Consider the following 12,291-nt stretch of genomic DNA (forward strand, 5'->3'; position numbering starts at 1 on the left):
AATGGCGTTTCCGTGCACTCTGGCTTCCGTCGCAGTGTTCCATTGCGCCAGAAGCGGTTTAGTCATGCTGGCCACATGACCCCGAAAGCTGTGTGAGGACAAATGCTGGCTCCCTTGGCCTGAAAGCAGAGATGAGTGCTGCACCCTAAAGTTGAATTCGACCGGACTTAACTGTCCAGGGGTCCTTTACCTTTACCACAAACAAGGCATAAAATCTTGCTATTTGATGCTTTATAATGTCCCCATTTTACAGAGGATAAACTTAAAAGTTGTTCAGAGTTAACACAGAAACACATCACTATTTTAAACAATGAAAATTAAAGGTTACATCCAATGTTAGATCTAATGGAGATGAAAATTAACCAAATTAGGTTAATTCTAATAGAAGCACTCTAAGTAAATCTTAGCTGGATACAACCCTATGTCATTCCTCACATAGTGAAACTTGAGTGCTACTTGAAATTATAGCTAAAATATGCCATGAAGAATGTCCCCAAAACGCTGTACAGGCTGCATTTGTCAACAACCCACTAAAACCTTATTGCACTGCACAACCAAGAGCCTGATTGACAATTCATTTAACCTTAATCACTCTGGTTTAAGCCAATGAACAGGCTGTTCCTAATGAAATTTTCACATGCAAGTCTTAAAGTACAATCCTATTCAGAAGTATGTTTCACCAAGTTCAGTGGGACTTACTCCCAAGTTAGTGACATGTGCATAGGATTATAGTCCTAAATGATCAACCCAAACAAATCCAGCACTGTCCAGAATGTATACTGAGTTTTAAACATGCTGTTTTATTTCTATCACATATCTAGAGCTGTCTGTCATACAAGGGACAAACAAGAGGGCCAAATGCAGGGATGTGGGTTTTCCAGAAAATTTTGAACTGAAACATTTCCATAAGCAAAAAATAATTTGCATCAGAAAATGTTTTAATGCCTTAGAGTGACCTGATTTAGCATGTTTATTTTACTTGTTTTTAGAAAACAAAACTTGTGACACTGTGAAGCTTGCCTAATACTGTTATTTGTAATTTGCATCCATTCATCCTTACCAATGAACTTATCACAGGGAAATTTTCCAATGAAAATATAAAGCAGTGGTGGTGGTGGGAATCAGTTTTTGGATATCTCCCACCTCACACTACTGCTCAAGTTCTTTTGAAGTCAGCATTTGTATAAGATTTCCTATGATATATTCGTAACTGCATATAAAATGGTATAACCACTGGCTACCAGAGGGCAAAGTGCAACATGGCATTACTCTGCAGCACCATTACATCAAAGTCACAGAGAGTTCTGCCAGAACAACTGTTTTGGTTGTGACTGGCAATGCTATTAAAGCTAATGGGGCTAAATCTTAAATCCAATGGTTGAATTGTGAGTGGAGATACAAGGTACTAGTTGCTAGGTTCTTTAGAAAAGCACAAGAGTGTGCCACAGCCAGGGTCCAAGGAAGTGAGAAACTAGTTCCAAGAGCATTTCAATGGGCTTTTCACAAAAAAGCAGCCACTGCCTCTGCTCAGCATCACACAAGGGAGTCTGAAAACCAGTTTCTGATATAACTCTGAGGTGGGAGAGAATTGTTCAAAGCCAAAGTCAAAACATTCAACTGGGTTAGCATAAGCTGCTTGTGAAACACATGCAATGCTATAGATCCTAAAACATGTTTATACCCAGCAGCTCAACTCTTAGTGTACACTAGTTTACTGCGATTTCCTATGTACAGGCCCACCAATAAGGAGTATAGTGGGTACTGCTGTATTGGGTCGAGGGCAAGAAGGGAGCCCCAACAATGGAAAATATAGTTGTGCCTTGTAGGGAAACAGATATATTGCAAAATATGCAAGCACTATTTTTTCTGAGTAATTAGTGTCCTACCACCTTTCAGTGTGAGTAGTCTGACAAGACAGTGTGAGTATTATGACTGACAAGTGCTACAGAGAAATACACATTAACATCAGGGAAAAGAAAGATTGCCCCAAAATGAACCAGGAAGGCCCTCCTCCAAACATTGGAGAAGAGACTTCCTGGTGCATTTTGAAAGTGCTTTTTGATCTTCTCTGGTGCATGTGTGACTTTAGAATTTTTTTCTGGATTCAGATGACAGACTTCCTGATTAATTCTGAAGCCCTTTCTAAAATCTTTCCTTGGAAAGAAGTGATTGTTGCCTAGAGAAAACAACTGAAAACTTCACTATTTTAGTATTTAGTCCACTGTGAGTGGCCAGTAACCTGTCTGCCCAAAAGTTAGAAGCAAAGACATGAATTCATGTCTTTCCAACATGCTTCATTTCATGCAAAACACAAACACACACCCCCCGAGCATATTAAACTGAATAAAGTGCTAATGCAAACAAACCCATAACACAGGGGGGAACAGTGGTTTAGAATGTGTAATGCACTGTTATACGGTGTCTTTGGTTTTTTAAAATTGAAATGGAGTTGCTGATAACTTGACTGTAGCAGCAACATGAGGGTGGGGGAGGTCTTATTAACTCCTTTCCACCACAAGGCAGAGCTACTGTTGGGTTGCTGCTACTGGTACAAAAACTTAAATGAGTATATTTATGCCCAACACTGAAAATGTTTTTGTTCAAAAATATAGAAGGGTGACTGACCTTTGCTGATAACATTGCTGTAGTTATTATGAAGTATAAATAAAATTCCTACAACAAATGCTCTTAGAATACATTGCTTGGTTCTTAAAAATTTAACTTATCCAAGCATGGGCATCTGAACCTTGATTGCTGAAAATCTTTTGACACTCCACCACCTACAAACCAAAATATGAAACACTATACCTGTTCTGGTACTGAATTGTTGTATTATCAGCCTTAAATGAAAGACCCATCGCTTTGTTCAGAAGAGTTTTGCACCAAGCCACCATGCAAACAGCATTAGCATTTCCTCCCAAATCTTACAATGCCAATGCAACAGACTACAGAAATTGATAAAAACATACGTAAATTTCATTCATTATAAGTAAAAAAAAAATGGCTAGTCCAAGTCAGAGAACACCTACTTAAACAAAGCTATGGTAATTAATTTCAGCAGGTTTGCTCTGAGTAGGACTTAACTGGATACAACCCAATATAGACAAAACAAAAGTTGCAAAGAACCTGATAATCAATAAGCGAAATGAAGGGCAAAAAACCATTTGATATCGCTTACCCATTATAATGTGTTTTTACTCTAATGAAATCTCTCTTCATATTCATTTTTGATCCCATTCTGCTAGGCATGGTACTAATGCAGCAATCAAAGTTAAAGATAGGTTCTGAGTTTACAGACTTGTCTTCCAAATCGTTCAGGAGAAATGGGGTATTGTAATAAATGAGCAGGCAAAGTTTCCATGCTTCTTCTTCCAAGGTAATTAGGCTGCAGGCAAACAAAAAAGATATAAATACACAAAAAAGCAAACAACTGATTGGAAAACAGAATATATGTTGTGCTAAACTAAACAGACACCAAGTAAGTCCAACAAATCAATGGAGGAATTCAGGTTCATGTTTTCTTCTAGTATCCTGATACTTTATTTCTATAAAATTGCTAAAGTTCCATGAAAGCTGTTTTAAATACCTAGCAAATATATTTTAAAATTCTGAAATGTAAGACTATGCTCATTTAAAATAAGACTAATTACTTTTTTCTATTTGGGAACAAAGCTGAAACAATAGAAAATTAAGAAAGATTCCAGCCAGTGATGTCAGCCATCACTGCTTAGCAAACGGAAGGATAACCCTTTTGCAAATAAATTTGCTAGCTCCATTCCTGACACCTTCTCTTCCAAGCACTCTTGCTAACCTTCCTACAAAATCACTGGGGTTGGGGATATGGTCTGTGATCTTTATCTTCTGGATTTGCAAAAAACACTGGCGGAACTATCACAAAACTATTTGCTTCACTATGTTTGAAAAAGGAACTTTAGGAGTTTGGATATAGCCAAATCACAATATCCAAAGCAGGGAGAAAAGTCCAGTCTAGGGATTCAAGAGTGGGAATAAGATAGGACTGCTCAGCAAGTTTTATTCCTGCTTACAGCATTTTCTACAAAGCATACACTCAAAAAATAGGCGGGGAAGCCATGAAAGTACAAAATGGCATTCTAGGTAAGTATGAAAGCTTACGCAATTCCCTAAAGATCAGGCTCTCTGCTATACACAACTGCATTGCAATTTTTGCTTTGAAAGTCTTCCTTTTGTAAGCTTTGAAATAGAATGTGTAAGGCATGTCAAGGTATTCATGCAAAGCATGTGAATCCACATTTTAGATAAAAGAATGCAATGTTATGCAATTGTCCCCCCTCAGATATTTGTAAGCACTCTGGACAGTCATACATTTCCCCACTCAGGAAAGAACTTGCAGATACTTTTTTCCTCACACTAAAGTACATTTAGGGGAAAGTGTGAAAGATTTTTACATAGGTTTTAGTCGACAGCTTTACCAAAGCCATAAAACACTACATTGTTTTTTTAAGAACTTACATTTAGATAGGAAAGTTAAAACCAAGATACTTTATTTAAAAAATCCTCACAACTCTCAAATATGTAGATTTCAAGAAACCCCTCTAATTCACAAAATATGCCTTGAGGCTATGAGCTGTCAACATAACCTAGTAGCCAATTACTTGCAAGTAAAGGTAAAGGTAAAGGTACCCCTGCCCGTACGGGCCAGTCTTGACAGACTCTGGGGTTGTGCGCCCATCTCACTTAAGAGGCCAGGGGCCAGCGCTGTCCGGAGACACTTCCGGGTCACGTGGCCAGCGTGACATCGCTGCTCTGGCGAGCCAGAGCCGCACACGGAAACGCCGTTTACCTTCCCGCTGGTAAGCGGTCCCTATTTATCTACTTGCACCCGGAGGTGCTTTCGAACTGCTAGGTTGGCAGGCGCTGGGACCGAGCAGCGGGAGCGCACCCCGCCGCAGGGATTCGAACCGCCGAAGACAACATTAAAACCACAGAACAGTGCATTCCACTAGAATCCTATACCCCCCTCAATCTGGTAACACTGCTGACCTACACATTTAGTTGCCTGTGGCTACTCCTTCAGCAGATATGCGCACCCTTCCAAAAAGAAAAAGACACCCTTAGAATAGCCTGTCCTGAACAAATGTCTCCTGAGCAAAACTCCCCACCTCAATAGATATACTAGCCTCTTTAGCACATGCACAAACACACCCAAGGGTACTTTTCAGATTGGATTAGCCTTAACTCATTTTCCCTTCATAGGCTAGGTAAGGAGACCAGTTTTTCAGGGAATTCCACCACCCTGCCCCTCAAAAAACAAAGAACAAACAAACAATGCTATGCAATTTCTGGACTTTCCTAGCAGTGCAATCCTGTGTGTGTTCATTGGATCCTACTCCTAGTTACGGGTGTACAGTGGTACCTCTGGTTATGAACTTAATTTGTTCCGAGGTCCGTTCTTAACCTGAAACTGTTCTTAACCTGAGGTACCAGTTTAGCTAATGGGGCCTCCCGCTGCCGCCAGCGTACGATTTCTGTTCTCATCCTGAAGTTCTTAACCTGAGGTACTACTTCCAGGTTAGTGGAGTCTGTAACCCGAAGTGTTTGTAACCCAAGGTACCACTGTATAAGATTGCAACCTTCCAATTTTCTGTGGAGTCACTCCCCCAACATTACACCTGCATTTGATCCACATTACCTCCAATACTAAGCTGAACCCTCCAGCACAAACTCTTCACTACCTGCCACTAGCAATGTCACCCAGATTACCCCACACATACCTCCAGAAAAACTTACCCACTTCCTCCTCACAACTCCGTTTCAAGACCTTACTGTGACTAAGCCCAAGCAGGTGAAACAAAAATAACTGCATATTTGTCCCCCTTGCTTGCCCCACCTTCATTTTCTGGACTGTAAGCCACATCTGTCATTATTCCTAAAATGTCATGTACATGCTTGGCACTATATAATGATAATAAAAAGTGATACAGAACCAGCTCACCCTCTCTCAAACCTTTCTCTTAATGTTACACTGCTTCAGATCTCCTTCAAGTAACTGGGGTTGGGCACCCATCTAACAAAAAATACATTCTCAACTCATCTTTCTGCCCTCTTCCATTTAAAAGATCTCACCTGCTTCTAGGTATAGATTGTAAATTCCTCAGATCAGGGACCTATCCTCATGGTAACAGAGGAAACAAAAATAAAAACACCCCCTGCTCTGTCTCATACAGTACTGTTACCTTGCTCCCCAACCACCTTAAACTCCTAAGTGTAATGTGTGTACAATACTGAGTTTCCTCAGACATAAAAATCCTTCCTCCCCATCACAACAGGTAACGACTATTTGCAAAAGGACACAACACACCCATGTGTTTGTAAGCACCTAACAATAACAGCAATTCATCTACTTTTATAGAAAAGTAAAGGAATAATCATAAAGTTGCCTTTTTTGTAGATAAGTAAAGGGATAATCATATTTCTTCTCTGTAAAAAGGCAACTTTTAAACATAATAAAGGCACGCTACCTGCACAAGGCTGCTTGCAAGCCTAGAAAACAATTGCAATTTATACTCCAATTCATGTGAATCTTACTCTTCCTGCCCGCCCGCCCCATACCGACTTGTGTTTGCAGGAGGGGGGGGGCAGGCGAGCGCTGTCTTCTCTACCACAAAAAAGAGTCATTTTCCTCCCCTCACCCGAATAAATTCCCACCCACCCCTCAAAAACTCCACAGAAGAGACTCACCTTTCCCTTTCCTTTCCCCTCCCTCAGTCCCGCTTTGGGGACAGGCTCTTTCCACACAAACAACCCCAAAACCAAAACTTTTTAGAGGGGGGGTCGTCCTGAATCCTTCCTCTTCCTCTTCCCTCAGATCTCGGGCTTTCCCCACCCGTTGGAAGTTTGCTCCAACTTCCGAAGCGAAAGGAGGGAGGAGAAGGGGGAGAGTCGGGATGTGGGTGGGGGAAGCTCAGAGTCCTTCGCCCGCCTCTTCCTGAGGTAACACCCGGCCCGCCGCCTCGAGCGCGCCTTGGCTGAAGGTAGGCTGCTCGGTCGGTCACTTGGCGGGCGCGCTCCCGCAACCTTTCCCTCCCACCTCAGCAGCAGCGCGCCGCCGACACTCCTCCTCCCAACATGGCGGAGGCCAACCCTCGAGGGATTTATTCCTCAACCCTCCTCAGTCTCCCCTCCGCGCACGCATATACAGCGGCAGCCAATCAGCTCGCTTCCCCCGCCCGAGCCTCTCTACCTGCCGCCGGCCTATAGTAAACAAGAGGGCGGCCTCTCACCTGGAGCCGGTTTCCCCTGGCCCCACCCCTGAGGGGGAGACGGACCAATGGCGAACGGGCATTGGGCGTTACCTGGCTGGGATGGAGGGGGGGAGGTGTCAGAGGGGGAAAAGGCGGGGAGGGGCGAAGGGAGGCTTTCGAGAGCCAATAGAGGGGAGAAAGAGGGATTAGAGGTGGGATGGATAATCACCTGCAGCCAATAGGGAAGGGAGGGAATGGGACGAGCGGCTAATCTGCCTAGCAACAAGGCGGGCATGACGGGTTGAGGACGCTTTGGAAAGGGGGAAAGAAGGAGGCAATGGTCTTTTGTGCCGGGGGTAGCCTCGCCAACCTGGTGCCCGCTATTCCAAAACATCTGGGGGGGCACCAGGTTGGCTAAGGCTGGCCTTGAGATCCAGGTTCAAATCCTCCCCGTCGCCCACAAAAGGGACTGGGCAGCGCAACCGACCTCAATGGGCAATATTTGTGAGGGTAAAATGCGAGGAGAATCTTACACAGAATTTTAAAAGATGTTACAAAAGTTGGGTGCCGCCCCCACTATCTGCCTCGCGGTAGCAAGATTTCAGAGGGCTTGGGCTCCTTTTGGAGCTGGCATCTGGCACCAGGTCCATTGGCAGACCAATTCTGTGTTACAAAGATGTGATATGAAGGCTGGCAACATTAACCCTTCTAAGTGGGAATCTCTTGCAGATGACCACAGAGCCTGGAGACAGGTTGTGTATTCCCAGCAGTTACCAGAAGAGGAATGACTGCTGGAAGGAGTGCAGAAAGAAGAAACCCCATGGTACACCTGCAGGACTCCTTCATCTGCCCCAGCTGCAACAAAACATGTATCTCCCTTAGCGGTCTCTATGCCCCAGAGGCATCATCTTCAATTGTCTCCTAAGACAGATGGATGCCAACTGGATGAGTAGATAACTGCCTGCTACAACTTGGGATAGAAAAAAGCACCATAAAAATTAAGAGTACCAAGAAAAAAGGGGAAAAAATAAAGTTAACAGGTTTAAAAAAGTAAGAGGAAAAAGGAAAAGAAAAGGGGGGAAACAGAAAGACAGGAAGAGACCAGAAAACCTGAACATGAGTAAAGGATAGCTGTGCAGTCTTTTCACTGCAATCCTACGCTTGTCTACTAAAAGATAAACTCAGTGGAACTTATTCCCATGCAAATATGTGTAGGATTTCAGCCTTCAAGTTTATGGATAAATGTACAGGCAGCTCCCATTTTGTGCACTTTTAAGGCACGCAAGTGCTTTTTTGTGAGCAGGAAGAGGGTGGAATGGGGTGGGAGTGAGATGGGTCATAACGGAGCAGAGCACAAATCAGGGTTGGCTGTATGTGTCTATAGGCCATATTCACAAGCAATAATTGTTATGGAAATTTAAGTGGTAGGAAAATGTTTCATCTAAAAACAAAGAGCTTTGCTGAATTAGATCAAAGGTCCATTTAGTCTTGCTTCCACAGTGACTGGAAAGATGCTTCCAGGAGACTTAGCCATAGCACAATAAAACAATTGCTTTCCTCTGCTGTCTCCCCTCATGAATGTACCTGTTGAATTTCTGTCTGTAATGCAGATATGAAGGTGAAATTGCCTTTTTAGGATATAGGATTTGCAATTAAGCGGAACACTGCAAGATAAAGCAAAACAAGTTCATGTGTGAAATAATATTTATTCACACTTTTGTTCACTGCCCTGGAATCTTTTGGTGACTAACAAATGTTTTAAACAAATGAATACTCACCCTTTGTGAGGTGTTTTGCTGTACTTCATGTGTGAGGAACCTTTGGCCCTCCAGATGTAGCTGAACTAAAACTTCCACCAGTCCCTGCAATCATAGCCAATGGCCAGGGATGATGGGAGTTGTAGTTCAGCAACATCCGGAGGACCAAAAATTCCCCACACTTGTACTTGCAAAACATGGTTAACTGCTTCTCACTGTATACCATATTTTTCTGTGTATAAGACGACCCCATGTATAAGACAGCCTCTATTTTTGAGCCCAAAATTAAGAAATAAATATTTTAAACATTCAGTGTATAAGACAACCCCCAATTTTAAACTTAAAAAAATTGGGGGGGAAATATAGTCTTATACACTGAAAAATACAGTGAATTCCCATTGGCATGACAGAAAGGTTTGGTTCACTTTCAACCTCAACTCCACCTCTCTCTTCCTACATACAAATAAACTCCCAACTCAGCATCTCCCTCCAAAGCAAAACTTTGCTCCCGCTCACCATCAACTAGAAGGGTGTTCTATAAATAAGGTTTCCCACTTCAAGAGGAATAGCTGTAATAGAAAATAATTCTATGATGACACCTTAGAAGTTTGCAAGTGACTGTGGTATATGAAATATATTAAAAGGAGGGGAGGTGTTGCTTTTTGTAGTCCAAATGCAACAGCGCATTCCATCACAGCATATTTAATTCTTCCAGCAGAGGGCAAGAGAGTCCTAAAAATACGTCTGGGAAAGCATAGCAACACTTTGTATCTTGTTTCATTTTAAGGAGCTCACAGACTGTGAGAAACCTAGCAATTGCACCAGCAAACACCATGTAACGCGGCCTTAATAGGGGCAGGGTTGTGGATCCAGTTGTATAGCCCCACTGAGGATGTCTTCTGCTGTGGAACAGTGCCATGGAGCCAATGTGCACCATTGTAAAACAACAACAACAACAACCATTGTCGGTAAAAAGAGGATTGAAAACAAGGGGCAGATTTTAACCAAGTACAACAGCAACAACAACAAAAACCTAAGCAATATCCCAATAATTTAATTTATTACCTGCCGTTCACAAACGGATCCCAGTGTGGATCTGGATGATTTGCAGTAGGCCTACAAGGGTGGATGAGAGGGGCACTCAAGGATCAGCTTGGCTCATTCCCTAAGGTGACCAATGTTTCCTGCTTTACAGAGGACTGTCCTCTGTCTAAAAGTCTGTCTAGTCCAAGTCCAGTTTAAAGAGAAAGAACTCTTCAGAAGTTAGAAAGAGACTGTGAGTTAACAGAGAAATATTCTGTTTCTGTGACACCGGGCACCCCTCATCAGATCTTTCCTGCTGTGGCTTCTCCTAGTCATGAAGAGCCTCCTCCAAAGGAGGCAACTGTGAGTAAATCAGATGCTGATTTACCAACTCTGCCAACATCACCAAGGACATGGACGGACCTCACTAGCCCAGCCCCCCCCCCAAAAAAGAGTGCCTGCTTGCTTATCTAGTCCCAAGACTCCAGTCATTTGCTGTGCCTCCCCGATCCTTTAAAAGGGTGGGGCAGAGCATGCCTTGCTTGTTGGATAAACATCTTAGTTTGCATTTCTTGTTTGAGGAGCGATGCATCAGTGCCCTGGGGCACACTTTTCACCCAAACATGCATTTGGTGGCCTACTTCTAAAAAAAAGAAGTTACCACATATATGTTCAGCTGTAGTGCTGTTGTGATTCACCTCCTCTCAGGCTGAGACCTAGTAACAGACAATGCAATTCAAGCTAGACCAGTGGATTTCAAGGGCAGATCTCTGTCCTTCATTTTCATTATGTTCCGCATAGTAAGTCCACTGACGTGGAGGGGAGGAAAGTTAGGTGTGCAAACCACATGTGAACTTCTGCCATTTATTCTGCTCACAACAAAGGAAGAAGATCTGTGTTGACTAATCCATATTTTCAAGTAAAGCCTTCCAAAGCTCTTCACGAATTCTTGCCATACCATTCTTGGTCTGAAAGATATCAAGGATATACCTTGAAGAGGAAGAAGGTGACTTACTAATTCCCTACCATCCCACCACACATACCCATAGTTATGATGATCATACAACAGGAGTTTCCGTGCGCTGCTCTGGTTCGCCAGAAGAGGCTTAGTCATGCTGGCCACATGACCCGGAAGCTGTACACCGGCTCCCTTGGCCAATAAAGCGAGATGAGCGCCGCAACCCCAGAGTTGGCCACGACTGGACCTAATGGTCAGGGGTCCCTTTACCTTTACTTACAACAGGAGTAGGGAACTTTTTCAGGTTGAGGGCTGCATTAACTTATGGGCAACCTTCCAAGGGCCACATGTCAATGGAGGGTAGGGTCAGAGGCAAAAGTGAGTGGAGCACATTATTATTATTATTATTATTATTATTATTATTATTATCACGCCCATCTGGCTGGGTTTCCCCAGCCGCTCTGGGCAGCTGCCAACAGATTAAAAACAGAACAAAACACCACACATTAAAAACTTCCCTAAACAGGGCTGCCTTCAGATGTCTTCTAAAAGTCAGATAGTTGCTTATTTCCTTGACATCTGATGGGAGGGCATTCCACAGGGCGGGCGCCACCACTGAGAAAGCCCTCTGCTTGGTTCCCTGTAACCTCACATCTCGCAGTGAGGGAAGGCCTTCGGAGCTAGAGCTTAGTGTCCGGGCAGAATGATGGGGCTGGAGACGCTCCTGCAAATCCTACCTCTGTTCAGTAGGGATGGTGAGGGGTGTGTGGTCTGGGGACAGTTCAGAAGATCAAAATAAAGAGACTGGAAAAGCCACATTTGGCCTAGATACTCTCCACACCTGTTTTACACATGCTCATATATCCCACATTGACCTTTGACTCTATGAAGTAATACGTAGGCTGGATTCAGGCTGTTTTGTGACAATGTCCCCAGGCAGAGATGAAGAGACCTACATTTATTTAAATAGGCCAGTCTAAGTCTTCTTCCTTTGTATTCCTGATTTCTATTTTTGTCTCTTGATCTGCATAGTCTGCTAGTCCGTTAAGCTCATCCAATTTTCCTGAGGTATAGTGTTTAAAAAGAAAACAGAAACAAGGGCGGGGGGGATGTGGAGTGATTCCAGCACTTATTCCGTCGCAGGCTGTGTGCCGGCTTGTGATCTAACTGAGGCTTTAAAGATAGGAATGTGGCAAAAATATTTGTGGCATAAGAGTCTGCGGAGCTGTGCGATGAGGGGCAGGCACATTTTGAACTTTGAACCAATGGGATCCCTGCTTCCAATCAGCTCTGGGACCGAATGCCAGGAAGGAGAGTAAATTAAGGATAA

At 43.2% G+C, this 12,291-nt stretch overlaps 1 protein-coding gene across 3 annotated transcripts in view; it reads right to left on the reverse strand.

Annotated features, from left to right (window-relative positions):
* Positions 1–6,956, reverse strand: part of PRKCZ (protein kinase C zeta) — a 97,076-nt gene extending 90,120 nt beyond the window's left edge. Inside the window, exons 1-2 of one of the 3 annotated variants that reach the window (XM_079987012.1) lie at positions 6,708–6,956; positions 3,179–3,385 (exon numbers count right to left, since the gene is read on the reverse strand). In XM_079987012.1, the coding sequence (XP_079843138.1) occupies positions 3,179–3,249 (71 nt within the window). In that variant the 5' untranslated portion in view covers positions 3,250–3,385; positions 6,708–6,956. Of the gene's footprint in view, positions 1–3,178; positions 3,386–6,702 lie in introns of all 3 variants that reach the window. The other 2 variants (XM_079987013.1, XM_079987014.1) reach the window with 2 other exon arrangements.
* Positions 6,957–12,291: the final 5,335 nt, after the last annotated feature.

This window comes from Podarcis cretensis (assembly GCF_951804945.1).
Source record: "Podarcis cretensis genome assembly, chromosome: 8".
NCBI lineage: Eukaryota > Metazoa > Chordata > Lepidosauria > Squamata > Lacertidae > Podarcis > Podarcis cretensis.